The 16,706-nt window shown below is 44.0% G+C and overlaps 1 protein-coding gene across 2 annotated transcripts in view; it reads right to left on the bottom strand.

The window, feature by feature from the left end:
• The window catches only part of RPH3AL (rabphilin 3A like (without C2 domains)), a 163,495-nt gene that overhangs the window by 82,496 nt on the left and 64,293 nt on the right, over positions 1 to 16,706 (bottom strand). Inside the window, exon 5 of one of the 2 annotated variants that reach the window (XM_012549845.3) lies at positions 6,109 to 6,195. The exons of the other annotated variant lie outside the window; for it this stretch is intronic. Coding sequence (XP_012405299.1) covers positions 6,109 to 6,195 — 87 coding nt within the window. The remainder of the gene's footprint in view (positions 1 to 6,108; positions 6,196 to 16,706) is intronic. 2 annotated transcript variants of the gene reach the window in all.

Here is a 16,706-nt window from a genome sequence, read left to right as displayed (position 1 = left end):
GTGTGAATAAGGAAGCCATAACTAGAGCAGGGAAACTGGCCCTTTGTCTCAGGGTACTAAATTTCAAGAATCCTATTCAGTAGCAAAAACCAAACCCACAGTAATTAGTTAGCAAAATGGCTTAGGGATGAGAATGGATCCGTGATTTCAGCAACATAACAAACTCTCAATGAAGACTCTCCTCATACCAATGCAGGCTGGCCCCTTGTCTACAATTTTTAGCCTTACAGTTTCCTGGGGCACTGAGAGTTTTCAGGGTCCCACAGCTAGTTTGTATCAGAGGCAAGACCTGAATCCAGGTCTTCCTGCTTCTGAGGCTGGCTTCCTACTCAATGTAACCACATCCTATGGTAGTCTTACAAAGCAAGAATCATTAGTTAAAACAGGGAATCTGGGTGTTTCCCAACTGAGGATCTGCTCTGTAACTGCTGGGTGTTTGCTATCCATCTTCTGCTCACTGGTGCATCCCCTGCTATGGTCAGCTACCCCTTCCCCTGCCAATGACCTTGGCAGTGCCCTTTACATTCAGGATCTTCCTGCCCACTGGAATACTGTTTCCAGTGCTCTCTTCTCTTTACCCTCACCTATTTCCTTAACCAAACTTTTACCTTATTTTCGATCCCCATAATAAACCTCTTTTATCAATCTAGGTTTTCGGGTCTGTAAATTCCTTTACAGAGGATCTTGCACCACCAGAAGGGAGCTCCCCAAAACTCCCTACCCTTGCACCAAATCCCAAGGGGGTGCAGGGGAGCCAAACCTCTCCATTTGATTCCAATTTGAACTCTAAACCTGCCACTAGACCTCATTTAACTCCCTGACCACCAGAAACCCTAATTTCATTTGGGTTTCCCAAACCTGAACCTCAAGAGACTGACTTCTCCAAAGTCACCCAGGGAAAAAGCATCAAAGGCAGGGCTCAAAGCCAGGGCTGCTTCCTTCAGAGCCACAGCTTTTGGTCTAAGTTCGCCAAGGGACGTTCCCCAAAAGAGTGAGGTATGGGGGGGACCCGCCTGTGTCTCCCTCATGCTCTACCTGAAGGAAGTGATAAAGAAAATCTCAAGTATCCACCCAGCCGCTCTGGGGACTTCCAGCAACAGCCAATCCATTTGCTGAGGGAGGAGGGAGTGGGGAATGCTCATAATTACTCCAGGAGATACAGAACTGAAGAGGCAAGAGGGAAGGGAGATAAGAGGCCTTGGCGGACGAAGCATGAGGGTTTTCATCAGAAATGTGAGTTCTTCCATTTAGGACTTGGCGGCTGCTGGGGGACACAGCTCGGAATTTTTATCACAGAAAGAGCCACGTGGAGCACTCCGAATCAGACATTTTAAATCGTTCTCTTATGTTGAGTTATCTCTACTTTTTGATTAGATTTTTTTATTTAAAAAATGGGGGCATTTAAAGAAAAAACCAGTTACCCTGTCATGGAAGAGTAAGTAGACAAGAGGGATAGACACAGACACGAGACCAGCCGCAACCTCCCTGAGACATGTGCAACAGACATATGTCGGGCTTAGCAGAGTGGAACACCCGGGCACAAAAGGGGTATTGTCTGTGCCCAGCTCAGAGAGTCACTTCATCCTGGCCTCTACAAACCCGCGTCGGCCTGGCCACAGGCAAACCAGACGCAAACCAGTACAAAAATGTCTTTGACGTCTCCCTTGGCTTTTGTCTTTGGCTGTTAGCACACCATGGGGAGGCGGGTATCCCTGGTAAGGGAGGAATGGAGCATCTTCTGGCTCGGCCAGATAGAAAGCCTCTCAATCCAATCCACCCAAAAGACCATTTATTAATAATAATAATAATTATTTTTAAGACATAATATTAACTCTATTATGTGTGAGGTCCAAAGTCCAAGCCTAGATAGGAGTGCATTCAAGTCTTGCCTCTAACATATACTGACTGTGTGACCCTGAATAAATCACTGCCCCGAGGAGGCTAAGACCATAAGTTATAAAAACTGGCATATAGAGAAGGAATCTCCAAGTAAGAAATTTATAATCTCATATTACACAAGGGCAGCTAGATAATGCAATATATATAGCACCTGGCCTGGAGTCTCTCCTAATCCCCTTTTCAAGCCCCAATTCCAGCATCCTTTCTCCTCAGTAGCTCCACCTCCAGCTAACCAATCTCTCTAAGGTATTAGGGAAGAACAGCTCAAGATCCTTCTCCCAATCATTTGCATTTTAAAAGGGGATTCTAGAAGTACAAAAACCTTTGAGAGCCTCAGAAAGCAAATGACAGAAAAAGAATTTCAATTTTATCCCAAGGGCATTTATTTAACTCCTACTTGGGAAGGAAGACAGGGAGTCAAGCATTAGGAATATCAAAGTTTAAAAAAACATTCCCAGTCTCCTTGCAATGTCATTGGATTGCACATTGAATCCATCTATCTACAAAAGGGCCTTTATTTATTTGTATTTGCTTTTGTTTGTATTTTGCTTTATTGTTTTCATTTGCTTTTTATTTTGTTTACTCTTTTTTTTTTTTTTTTCTTTGAACCCAGTCATTTTAACACTTATAATAATCTGGTTGATCATAGAGAGGTATCACTTAGCATTGGGTCTTTAAAAAAATAAAGACTGGCTTATATTGCCCATGTCCACTCATGGGCACTCTGATTAGCATGGGATTGTCCCACATGAGCCAGTTTCCTCTTCCTTAAGTGGAAGCTCCCATTCCCAGGGCTCAGAACTGCAGAGCTCAAGAAACCCACCAGCCTCAGTCTCCCCGACCACAGAGCTCACCGGTCAAAACCCACAGATTGAATGCTTACTCTGAATCAGGATGAAGAGTTGGACAGGACTGAATGACTGAACAGCCTCAGACTCAGGCTATGTGAGGAACTGGAGATCCAAGAGTTAGAGTAAATCATAAAGTCCTATGTGGAGAGTCAGCAGCGGCCCCCAAGGCCATCTAGTTCAATCTTTTATTTTTATAAAGGAGGAAACTGAGACCCAGAGAAATTGCATTTATCTGAGGGAAGGTCCAGAGAGACTTCCTCAAGAAGGTGGAACTCTGAAGGGAGGTTCTCAAGCATAAGGAGGCAGAGATAGCGCAAGTCGGGTGTAGGGCACAGCCATGGCAAAGGCAAGGAGGTAGGAGATGGAAGGAAAAGTTAAAGGGAACAGCAAGCAAGTCAGTGTGTCTGGAACACAGAACCCATGAAATAAGCCTATCATGGGAGGAGGAAGGCCCTCTGGGAAGAGCTTTACATGCCAGATGATGGAGATTGATATTTTATCCTAGAACAGGGATGCTTAACCTGGAGTCTGGCTGTAAACAATATTTTGAAAACGGTATTGCACTACAATTTATTCTCTTTCTATTTTGTAGTGTCACAAAATCATCCAGAATCTCAGGAGTTAGAAAGGACCTCAGAGGCATCTGGAGCCACCGTTACTGGGTCAAGACCCATTCTATCATCTCTCTGAGAAGTGGCTGTCCACTTCTTAACTACGTGGCACAGTGGATTGAGTGCAGAATTTGGCTCCAGACTTGGTTTCAAATCCTGACTCAGATACTAGATGTCCATCTCTGTGCAAGTCATGAACCACTGTGCCTCAGTTTCCTAATTTGTAAAATGGAGGGAAATAATAGCAGCTACCTCCAAGAGTTGCTGTGATGATCAAATGAAAACATGTGAAATTGTTTAGCAAATCTTCAAGAGTGCATATAAATATCGATTATTGTTATTATTATTATTTATTGTCATCCAGCTTCTGCTTGAATTCCTTCAGTAACAGGGAACTCATTACCTCTCAAGGCAGCCTATTACTTGTGGATAGCTCTATTAGAAGTTTTCCTTACTCATGCTACAGGATGGATATACTTGGCTGGAAAATGAAGATAGAGAGATCTTAACTGTAAAATCAATAAACAAACAAAAACCAATGCTATCTAATGATAATGACCAAGCCTGGTTCCAAAGAAGAAATTCATGCCTTTCTCTTTTGGGCAAAGGTGGGACATTATGAGAACACCACAAATGTCATCAGTGTCTTGACTGGGTTTGCCTCTCTGACTTCTCCCTCTTTTTCTCTTTTTTTCCCCCTTTTCCAAGGCTGACTGCAGAGCCAGGATACTTATAGCAATGCAGTAGGAGTAAGACTGGGAGATTGTTGGGAGTCAAAGTGATGGGACTTTGCAAGGTTCCCTATGAACAGAAGTGAAATTGGGGAAGAGAGGAGAATAGATTTGAAAATGAAAGTGATGTAAAATCCAAAAATGTTATTTTAGGTAAAATAAAGAGGCTTTAGGGTTCTGACTACTGATCCACTATATTATTCTGGACAATTCAATTAATCTCTGAGTTTGGCTTATTTACTCACAGAAGCCAGAGCAAAAGGGGCTTAGAGATCACCTAGTCCGATCAACAATTCAATCAACCAACAAGTGTTTAAGTGTCCACTATGTGCTAGGGGCCCAAAGATAAAACACCCCAGACTCTTCATATCATTCCCTGACGACTGTTTCAAAAAAGGAAAATGTGTGGGGGCAGGCTCCGAGATTCTAAAGTGTCACATAATTGCATCATTAATGTTATTTTCTCAGCTAGAGCCATGAAGAGGATGTGACAACTTTGTACTTCGCAAAAGGCCAGGTCTCCTGGGGTGGAGGAGTCTACCGAGCGATTTGAGTGGTATAGGAAGGAAAGGAGGAGGAAGGGGGGAGAAGAAGAAGGAAGGGAAGGAAGAAAGGAAAAAAGGAGAGAGAGAGAGAGAGAGAGAGAGAGAGAGAGAGAGAGAGAAGGAAGGAAGGAAGGAAGGAAGGAAGGAAGGAGAGAAGGAGGGAGGGAGGGAGAGAAGGAAGGAAGGGAGGAAGGAAGGGAGAGAAGGAGGGAGGAGAGGAGGAAGGAGGGAGGGAGAGAAGAAAGGAGGGAGGGAAAGAGGGAGAAAAGGAAGGAAGGAGGGAGGGAAGAGAAGAAGGAAGGAAGGAAGGAAGGAAGGAAGGAAGGAAGGAAGGAAGGGAGAGAAGGAGGGAGGAGAGGAGGAAGGAGGGAGGGAGAAGAGGGAGGGAGGGAAGAAAGGAAGGGAGAAAGGAAGGGAGGAAAGAAGGAAGGAGGAAGGGAGGAGGGAAGGAAGAGAAGAAGGAAGGAAGGAAGGATGGGAGGGAGGAAGGAAAGGAATGAGGAGGGAGGATAAAGAGGAAGGGAGGGAGGGAAGAAAGAAGGAGAGAGGAAGAAAAGGAGAGAGAAACAGAGGAAAGAAGGGAGGAAGGAAGGGAAGAAGGAAAAGAGGAAGGGAAGGAGGAAAAGAGAGACTGGGGAGCAAAGGGAAGGAATAAAGGAAAGAAGGAAAGAGGGAGGAAACTAAGGAAGGAAACAAAACAAGCATTTATTAAGCACCTCCTATGTTCCAGGCACTGTGCTAAAAGCTTTACAACCTCATCTCATTTGATTCTCACAAGACTCTTAGGCAGCAGCTGCTGTTATTACCCCCTTTTTTACAGCTGAGGGCACTGAGGCACAGTTCATAGGGCTGAGGTCCAGCTGCTCTCCCTGACTCCCCGCCGGCCTCAGAGAGGCTGCCTCAGGCTTCGGAGTCCCCGAGTGCAGTCTTGTTGTTTCAGCCCCCAAGCCACCTGCCTATGAGTTATGGGGGAGGGAGAATGGAGAACACCATAGTGGAACACAGAGAGAGCCACAATAACAACAGCAGCCAGTGTTTACATGAAAGTTTTGAGGTTTGCAACTTGCTTTACAAATATTATCTCACTGAATGTTCACAACACTCTTGGGAGACACGCTACTATTCTCTCTTTTTTTGGTGAGGTAATGGGGGTCGCACAGCTGGTAAGGAACAAGGGTTTGAGGCCAGATTTGAAGCCAGGTCCTTCGGGGCAGGTGCTTACCCACTGTGCCATCAAGCTTCCTCACTAAGTGCTGTTATTATTATCCCCATTTTACAGATGAGGAAACTAAACGGATGGTACAGATTCTCCCACCCACCCCCAACCCAAGTCCCCTATTAAATACCTGAGACAAAGCCCAGCCCCATCCCAGTCAGCCCTCCCCCACCCTTCATCTGGCCAGGGCCCCCCAGAGATACCCCCCCATGGCCAAGAGGCAGCCCCTGTCCCCCAGACCCCTGGATACTCTACCTCTCTCTGCTCACTGCATATCTTACACAACCACAGAGTCCGCTTCTGACTGCTGGATGTCTCAATCCCACATTTGGTGCAGACTTTCTATGAGAGAGAAGAGAGAAAGAGAGGGAGGGAAGAAGAGAAAGAGAGGAGAGAGAGAGAAAGAGAGACAGAGAGAGAAAAGAAGAAAAGAGGAGGAAGAAGAGGAGGAAGAGAAGAACAGAAGAGGAGGAGGAGGAGAGAGAAGTGGGAAAGAGACAGAGAGAGAAGAAGGGAGGGAGAGAAGATAGTGTAATGTAAATACTTTCTGGACTCTCAGTCTCCTCAGAGAATCGCTTTGGACCCTGTGGGGTAGGGATGGGAGATCTCTGGTTGACTTATTAATAATAACACCACCACGTAATGCCCACAAAGATCACCCTTGTTCTGGAAAGCTGGGCGCTCTCTGATACTGAAGGACTTTCAAATTGATGACCTCAACCACAAGACTCTAATGGGCAGCCGGAAGGGACCTCAGAGATCATCTAGACCACTGGTGTCAAAGTCAAATAGAAATGGATCTCTGTGGGCCACTTATTGACTTAGAAAACCACAAATTAGCAGTATCTGTGTTGTATTGTATTTTTGCTCATTTTTTCTTTTTAAAATATTTTCTTATATATAAATATATATTATTTTTGGTTGGGCCACTTGGGCCCGGTCAACTTCTTTTGACAAAGTGGGAAACCATTTAATCAATGAATGAGCATCTATTTAGGGCCTACTATGGATCAGGCTTTATGGCCTAGTGCAGGGGTCCTCAAACTTTTTAAATAGGGGTCAGTTCACTGTCCCTCAGACTGTTAGAGGGCTGGACTATAGTAAAAACAAAAACTTTGTTTTGGGGGCCTTTAAATAAAGAAACTTCATAGCCCTGGGTGAGGGGGATAATGGTCCTCAGCTGCCGCATCTGGCCCGCCGGCCGTAGTTTGAGGACCCCTGGCCTAGTGGAAGAAGAGCTAGCCTTGGAGATGAAAAGGCCTGGAGCCAAAGCTTGCCTCTGACACATAATGATTGTGTTTCCTTTGACCAATGGAGTAGTTCTAGAGTCAGAGGACATGGGTTCAAATTTTATCTCTGATATTTGCTACCTGGGTGACCTTGAACAAGTCCCTTCCCTCTCTCATCCATAAAATGGGGGGGGGGGAGATTGCATTAAGCCTAAAGTATCTTCTAGTGCTCAATCCTGTGACCTCTCACAGGTCTATAGAAATTTTCTATAGAAAAAGTGGCAATCTGCACTGGTAGAGGGAATTTCCTCCCTGGAAGTTCCCTACCCCAATGAAATTGTGGGACCAAAGGATGGGGAGATATCAAGCTGCTGCTGGAGACACAGAAATGAAACAACACCTGCCCTCAGGGAGTTTACATTCCATGTGGAGAACCAGCATGTACTCATCTAAGTAAACACAAAAACTGACAGAAAACAACAGCAGACTGGTGGGGGGCATTAGGGAAATCCTGGCAGAGGAAAGGGACTTCAGTTGGGTTTGAAGCAAGTTAGAGCAGCAGAGAGGAGGAAGAAGTGCCTTCTGGGCATAGGGGATAGTGTGTGCAAAGACCTGGAAGAGGGAGATGGAACAACATGTAAACTAAATAGGTTAGTCTGGCTGGGAAGCAGAGCATGTGAAAAAGTATGACATGTAATACGCCAGGAGCCAAATGCCAAAGGATTTTAAGGGCCCAGAGTCATCCAATCTGACTTCCCATTTTACAGATAAGGAAACTGAGACCCAGAGAGGCAAGACCCATTGACTAAGGTCACAGAAGTACTAAATGGCAGAGCTGGGATTTGATCCAGATTCTTGGACTACACACACACACACACACACCTTTCCACTTTAAGGTTTTGTTTCCAACAAAGTGACTTGCTCGTGTAACTCTGCTACAGAGTCTGGATCCAAATCTAGGGCTCTCCCCCATCCCTATTTGGTGCCTTTCCTTAAGCCAGATAAGTCCTATAATGTCAATTTTACAAAAGGACTAATTGGAGAAGTTGAGATCTGAACCCAGAACTTCTGCCTATGATCAGGGCTTATTTGGCTACCCCAGCCTGAGTGAGAACCATGATCAGGTTGCAAGTAGGATTTATAGTTAACTTGTGATATCCGCTAGGCTCCTTTCCTCTCAGGAAAGTGGCTTAATATCACACGGCTACTCTGCCAAAGAGAAGAGGAAGAAAGAAAAAGTGCCCTCTCCCAGCTCCCAGGAAACATCCCCCAGGCTCCTCTGTCTGCTGAGCCCTGAGCCGCTCGCTCCAAAAGAGAGGGAGTCACTTGTCCCAGCAATCCTGGCTCTCCAGGGGCCCAGGAATCAGTCATTTAACCTGTGAGCTCCCCCAGGAGTGAAATGTCATAGACCCGATTCTGAGAGCAGGGGAGGGAAGGGGGGGGGGGACTTGCCTGCAGGCTCCCTGTCCTGAGGACTGTGGGAGGGGAAGCAGTGACCTGGGATTCCATGCTGGGGTAGGGGAAGGCAGGGCTCCATACTAGAGATACTTTCTCATAAATCCACACCCATTGCTCTCTGTGCCACACCGGAAAGCTCCTGGCGTTCCTCCTCCCTGGAGCTGCAGCAGCAGCAAAGGTTCGTCCTTCTTCCCCCCCCCCCCCCCCCCCCCCCCCCCCCCGACCTCCTCTCTACAGGTGTATGTAACAGTGTCCACTGGGAGCATCTGATCCTTTTTCCTGGGGAAAGCAGGACTGGCAAGGATGTGGACGCAGGAGAAGGAGCCCAGCAAGGGACTGATAAGACCTCATCTCTGCCATGGCTTAGCACATCAGCAGGGATGATTTAGTCAAAATTCACAGGTCATGCTTTTCCTCTGGATAAAACTGGATCTTCTAGCTGTTATGATCTGTCTAATAACGGATTTGCTCTAAGAATTCAATATCAGATTTTGTGCTGAGAAAGGGAACTGAGCCCGTGTTGGGGACAAGGAGCCGGGGCCATCTCTTCTGCAGTGTTTCTGTGGCTGGGTACGATGCCACCAAGAAGAAGGGTCCGTGTCAGTGGCACGTGGCCCTGCGAGCCACTGCCCACCGCCACTAAGTCCCACCAGTGCAGGCTGTGGGTCAGGCAGTACAGCCGACCCTCTGCCCTTCCTCTGCCTTCCAAGGCAGTAAGAAAATAGAATCCCAGAGCCCCACTCCAAGTCTGGCCCTCGCCTTCCTCTAAGTTCCTCCCTTTGCTGCTAGAAGCGCAAAAGCCGATCCAAGAAAAGCAGAATGTCCGAGGTGGAAGAGACTAGTTTCATCTCCTCAGGGGAACTGACAACTAGAACTAAACCCCGGATTTCCTTACTCTCATTTCAGTACCATTTTCATGAGATTTTTTGAAACGCACTAAGCTTTCTGGAGCATGTGGAGGTTCGTAGCTTCAGAGGCAGCAAGGTGGAACAATGGATTGAGTACTGGGACTGAACTCAGAAAGACCTGGGCAAGTCATCCTTGTCTGCCTCAGTTTTCTCTACTGTAAAACGAGCTTATAAAAGCACCACACTTTCAGGGATGCCGTAGGGATCAAATGAAATTATATTTGTAAAGTCTAACTTATCCCAATGTCTGGCACGTAGAAGTAAGCTTGGTAAATGCTTATTTTCTTCCTTCCTAGAAGGGATTTTAGAGTCTAACTGAGCCCAACACTTTGATTTTCTAAATGAAGTCATTGAGCCAGGAGAAAACAGACCAAAAATTAATTGGAAATTAAATAATTTAACCCTCAAGAACGAATGGGTGAAACAACAAATCAGAGACACGATCAATAACTTCATCCAAGAGGATGACAATAATGAGACAACATACCAACGTTTGTGGGCTGCAGCCAAGGTGGTTATTAGGGGAACTTTTCTCTCTCTAGATGCTTAATTGCATAAAATAGAGAAAGAGAAGCAATGGACTGGGCTTACAACTAAATGAGGTAACTGAGGGCCAGGGGGTTGACTTGCTGAAGGTTCTTGGCAGTGAGTGGGAAAGTCAAGATTTTAGGAGTTGCCCTGCACCATAACTGAACGCTGACACTACTGTCACCAACTCCCAAGGGATGTCCTTGTCTCCAGCCAATCCACCCCCCACACCATCACAGGCTTTTATCACTCCCCTGCTCACAAACTATCCATGGCTTCTTCTGATCCAAAGAATCAAGTTCAAAATCTTAGCTTTGTAACAAGTCTTATCTAAGAGCATAAGCTCAGAGATGTGTGTCAGAGATATATTTGTCCCTCTGACCATCATCCAAGTACCCGGCTACAGGAGTTCAGGAAGATTCATCAGCAGATGGCTCACAGAATGACAAATTATCCAGTCCTGAAAACTTTCAAAGACAATTTAAGTCACAAAGAGGGTGGTGAGCCGTACCTTGAATGGAATATCAATACCTATGAATTCACAAGCCTCAATTTTCTCATCTGTAAGATGAAAGTGGCTTCTGAAGGTCGAAGATTCCCCCCCCCCTTACACTCAATATATCTTAGAGATACATAGTTGTTTTCATGCTGTTTTCTCTATTAGTAGTAGTAAAAATAATAATAATAATAGCAATAATACTTTTAAGTTCTTTGAGGTTTGCAAAGTACAAATATTATTTCATTTGATCCTCACTTAAAACTACCCTGGAAAGTGGGAATTATGATTATCCCCATTTTAGAGATCAAGAAACTGAGGCGTTTAGAGATTAAGTGACTTATCCGGTCTACTTATTAGTATCCAAGGTCTTCCTGACTTGAGGGCCAGTGTTCTCTCTGGTTGTCACAGTGTCTGGCCCGTATGAGGCACTTAAATGTTTGCTAACCGACCCAGGAGGGTGGTGGGGAGTCCTCCCTCTCGGGGAGTGGGTCCCTGATACTGCCCAAGCAAACCACAACCATCAGTGGCCACTCCACTTGCCACTCCCTGCTGGCGTCCATTTTCTCCTTCCCATGTGCTGGGGGAGGACTATTCAGGAGAAGCAGGGACTCATCAGAAGCACCGGCCGGCTAAAACATAATTTGCTACAGTTTATATAGTATCTAACTCTCTATTCAATCTCAGATCAATAAGAAAATGGTGACTTTTCCCCTTATAGCTTTAGACTTTCCTCCCGGTTCCAGTCTAGGAAGTTCAATAGATAGATCATGTTTAAAAGAAATCGACACAAAGGAGTGAGGGACGGGGCTTTGCAGGGATCCATCAGACTCAAACGAAGGGGCAGGTTAACATGGGAAGGCAAAGGGCAGAGCCCTGGACAGCACCCACCTAGCAACTGAGCGTAGCCAGCCGAGGAGGTCAGAAACCCCGGAAGCTTTCTCGGCTCCCAAACTGCCACTCCTGAGGCATGCTGAAAATACGAATAACCTCAGAGCAGGAGCAGCAGGGCTGGAAAGGAGAATGTTCTGGGTGCCCGGACCTGCCCTGGAAGGATCTTCATTCTGTATACAGGTACCTAAGGGGGGCACTCACTGCTCTGGGTCTGGAGCCCTGGCCAGGGTGCTGAAAGGGTATGTGAAAATTACCTGCAAAAGAAGCCCGTGTAGGGCTTGGGGTTTAAATCTAGCCGCTGATACTAGCTGTGTGATCTTGGGCAATCACCTCTGCCTCAGTTTCCTCCTTTATAAAATGGGAAGGGTGGGTTAGCTAGACTCTGTATGTTAATTATACATATTTCATATATATTTTCTAAAATGTGTCCTAAAACTGAACCCAGGCTGGTTCCTAGACTAATGACCCTGTGGCTTCTAGGGGTTCTATTATGGAAATCTAGATTTGGGGGCCAAGAACCTGGATGCAGATTCTACCTCTACCACTTCCTACTTGTTTGACCTTGGCCAAGTCTGTTCCCTTTTTTAGGTCTCACCTTCCTCTTCTGGAATGTAAAGGAACTGGTCATGGTATCAGGGGCCCCTCCCAGCTCCCAATCTGATGATCCTTCACATAGAATGATTGCACAAAGGGATAAAACAATCTCTTAGAAACTCCTTATTCTCCTCTCTTTCTTCCTTCCTTCCTCCCTCCCTTTCCTTTTTCCTTCCATTCTTCCTTACTCCTTTTTCTTCTTCCATCCTCCTTCCTCCCTCTGTCCCTGATTCAGTTTCTAAGGAAAAACTATTACTTTTTGAAACACAAAAGAAAGAGAATAAAGACTGACCCTCCCTACTCCTGCTCATTAGGGCACAGAACAAGCTCTTGGGGAGACAGAGGCCAAGGTTTCACTGTGTCTGAAGCTCTCAGTACACAATGTCCCAGACTTCAAATACCTCCCAGGGAGCTCAGACCCACAGAGGGGAGCTCAGGCCCCTCTCTACTGTTCTGTGATCAAGGTTAAAAAAATAAAGGATTGGAGGAAAATTCCAGGCCAAGTGAAGGGCAAGGACAGGGGGGAGGGGTGGTGGAAGGTTATACTCTCTCGCTCCAGTCTCCCAGCCAGACCTCCTCCTGGGGAAATGTAGAGTCCTGCCCCTTGCCCTCATTACTGTTGCTCTCTTCTGGGCTTTATTGATCGACTGGAAATGTTATCAAGAACAAGATTTCTCCTCTCCCCCCAGTGCAGCGGCACAGCAGGCAGACTCCCCAAGGACCAGCCAGTTCCCTTCAGCAGCCCCTCCTGCCCAGGCAGAGCCCGGGCATGGAGAATGAGCTGCATGCTAAGCATCTCCTCACCCTGCACACTCTCCAGCTTAAGTGGCTTCCGCCGGATCAAGGGAAAAGACTTTCCATTCAGGGCTACCCTCCACACATTGAGGACTTGGTTTCTATCTCCATGTCAAGAGGCAGTCATTTCCCAGGTGCATCAAGGAGAGCAGCAGAAAGTGCAGAAGATGGTCTTGGATTTATTTAGTCATTTTCAGACAGGACCAAACCTTCATGACTCCATTTGGGGCTTTCTAGGCCAAAATGCTGGAGCGGATTGCCATTTCCTTCTCCAGTTCATTTTACAGATGAGGAAACTGAGGCAAACAGGTTATTTGCCCGGGATCACACAACTAATAAGTGTCTGAGGCCAGTTTTGAACTCAAGAAGAGAATTCCTGACTCCAGACTCTGTGCACGATGGCACCACCCAGTGGCCCTTGGAGGCAAAGAATCTGTATTCAAATCTCTGCTGGCTATTTTCTAGCCATGTCCTGTTGAAAAAATCATTCCTGTCTCTGAGCCTCAGTTTTCTCATCTGTAAAAGGAGGGTCTAGGACTTCAATTTTAAACCTATGACCTTTGGTGCAATAAAAACGATTTCCATCTGGTTTTGGAAAGCAATTTTATACTAAAAAGTGAATGTCTGATATTATGGGAATTCATAGCCTAGAGAATATAATGTGGCTCAGTGAAATCAGAAGAATTCGATTTCAATCCGGACTCCATTACTGATTAACTGATTTTTAACAAATTTTTTATGATTTAGATGATTTTTAACAAATCACTTCCTTCTCAGGGTCTCATTTTTGTTCTCTGTAAAAGAAAGGGGACTGGCAAAGATGACCAAAAAAGGGAAAATAGCAAATTCTGGAGGGGCTGTGGACAAACAGGTACATTCATACACTATCGGTGGAGCTGAGAATTGGTGCAGTCATTCTGGAAAACAATTTGGAAAAATGCCCCCAAAAGTTCTCAAACTGCACATATCCTCTGACCCCGCGATACCACTATTACTCTATAATTATAATTGAGCTAGCATTTACGTAGGGCATGTTATATGCTAAGTGTTTTACAAATACTACCTCACAAAGGCAGCAAAGAAAGAAGAAAAGGATATGCATATACAAAAATATTTATACATCTCTTTATGTCATAGTAAAGAACTGAAACTAAGGGAGTACCTATCAATTAAGGAATGGCTGAACAAGTTTCATTCTGTAAATGTGAGGGAATACTGTTGTGTTTTAAGAAATAATGATGGAGGGGAGGATTCTGGGAATCCAGGTTGGTAAATTTCAAGCTCCTCAGATTTCCCCCACAAATAGGTCACATTTGCCTATCAGGGCGAACATAGACTGGTGAAAAATCAGGAAGAACCGGGGTCCTCTACATACAACCCAGAAGGTCTGAAGAAAGATTTGGGCCTGGGATTAATCCGAGGGAAGTGCAAACACTTGGGGGTTAGCTCCTTAGAAATACCAAATGGGGAGCCCCAGGGCAAGCTGTTTAGGCTGGAACTGCAGCAAGAACTAGAGACTTTCACTTCCCTGATTTTGTGGAGTTGGGGTCCGAGTCCCCAAGAAGTCCCAGAAGACTGAGGGAATCTTGGCTGATTAGACATGTCAGCCCCCGCTGTGCTACAGTGACAGGGCTCTGGGCAAGAAGGAACCGCAGGTGAATGCAGAGGCAAGGGGGCAGGGACACAGCTGGCTGTGAGCACTTGCTGGAGGGGTGAGCTCTTGGTTTGGGGTTCCTGGTTATAGGGAAGAGCTGAGGTAAAGCTAGAGGTATCCATCCTCTACCCCAGGATTAGAGATGCTTATATTAATGCTTCTTATTTTTTTTTAAATGAACTAGCAAAGAAGAAACAACCCACCAGAGAAACTTTCTATGGGAACAGGGAATACAGGATTCATATTCAGAGGAGCACACTGAAATAATAAAAAGAAACCCAAAGAATAATGTGAAATGACTCCCTGCCCAGAAAAAATTCATAGAACTTAAAAAAGAAACTGAAAAATCAAATGAGACATTGAGTAAAAACTAATGCAAATAAATAACTAAATGAAAACCATCCAAAAAAAACAAGAAGATTATGAAAAAAAAGTTAACCAACTAGAAAAGAAGATACAGAGTCTCAAAGATGAAAATAACACTTATTAGACTTGGGCGAGGGGAAGCCAATGAAGCAGCGAGAGAACAAGAAATAACAAAAGATTATAAAGAATGAAAAAATAGAACAGAATGTGAAATATCTTATAAAAATTATGGATCTGAAGAACAAATCAAGTAGAGAAAACATAAAAATAATTGGAAGGTCTGAAAATTATAACCAAAAAATGGACCTTGAAACAATAATGCAAGAAATAATCTAAGAAAATTTCCTGGGGGTCAGCTAGATGGCACAGTGTACAGAGCATCATCCCTGAAGTCAGGAGGACCTGAGTTCAAATTTGACCTCAGACACTTAATACTTCCTAGCTGTGTGATTCTGGGCAAGTCACTTAATCCCAATTGCTTCAGAAAAAAAATTTGTTTAAAAAAAAAAAGAAAGAAAATTGTCCTGTAGTGATAGAACATGAGGGGAAAGTAGAAATGGAAAAAAAAAATCTATGGATCATTACCTCAATGAGATCCTGTGTGGAAAACACATAGGAACATTATCGCCAAATTTCGAAACCTCCAGATCAAAAAGAAAATTTTGCAAGAAATAAGAAAAAAATCAATTCAAATATGCTGGAGCCAAAATTAGAATTGTACTGGACTTATCCAGGACCACAGGTCCTGGAATCATATCTATTGACAAAAGAATCCAGCAAAATTATCTATAATATTGAACAAGAAAAAATGAACATTCAACAAACTTGTAGATTTTCAAGACTTTCTATCAACCAAAACTGAACTTAATAGAATCAATAAATCAATTTCAAGTAACTCAACTTGGACAAATTGTTTATATTTATGTTTTTTAACACAGGAAATGCAAACCATATGTTTAACATTGACATCAACAATAGGGCAGCTCAAAAGAAAAATTGCAGCAAAGTAAAGATAAAAATAATAATTATGCCATACAAATGAGGTACAGAAAAAGAATAAACAGAGGCATTAGAGGGGGGAGAAGGGCTCATAGTTCTGAAAACCTACTCACGTCGGGAACGAGTTATATAGGTAACAATATAGAAATGCCATGAAGGGAGTAGCATCCTCCAAAATCTGTAAAGAAATAAGGGGAGAGGGATGGCAAACAGGGAAGCAGAGAACGAGGGAAGAAGACAAGGGAGGAATCCATGAGTGGGGGGAGATTAAGTAATTAATAGCAAGGCAGGTTAGAAGCAGAATTAAAGTAAAGAGTCAGGGAGGGTGTGTGTATATATGTATGTATCTATGAATGTATACACAAATATGTCCTTTCTTTACTATAGGCTGCTTGAAGGATCAAAGGGGAAAAAAATAAAGTAAAAAAGGTGTGCAGCAGAGAACAAAATAATAATTTATAAGGAAGTAAAGAAAAGATGGATACATGAATATAATTTCTTCTACTAATATATATATACACACATATATGCACATATGTATGTGTATATATATGTATGTATATATATATATATATATATATACATATACTTTCTTGATTTAGCAATTGTGGTTACATATTTTGAATCCTCCCTGATGTTCTGCAGGGCACTTGACAATGCTCCTTTTTGTTTTGTTTCATATTCCTTTTCTGTTTTTCTTTTTTCTTATTCTGTTTTTTTTAATTAAAAAAAAGAAATAATGATGGTTAAAAAATCTGGGGAAATTTTTTATAAATTAATACAAAAAAATACAAAATTGAAGTGAGCAGAACCAAAAGAATAATTTATATAATAACAATAATATTACAGACCCAACTTTGAAAGGCTTAGGAATTCTGAATAACCAGCCATAATTCCAGTGGAATAGTAATTAAACAAGACTACCTGCCTCC

This window comes from Sarcophilus harrisii, chromosome 4 (genome assembly GCF_902635505.1).
Source record: "Sarcophilus harrisii chromosome 4, mSarHar1.11, whole genome shotgun sequence".
NCBI classification, from domain to species: domain Eukaryota; kingdom Metazoa; phylum Chordata; class Mammalia; order Dasyuromorphia; family Dasyuridae; genus Sarcophilus; species Sarcophilus harrisii.
The sequence above is the reverse complement of the archived record's forward strand: the minus strand, read 5'-3'. Positions and strand labels throughout refer to the sequence as shown.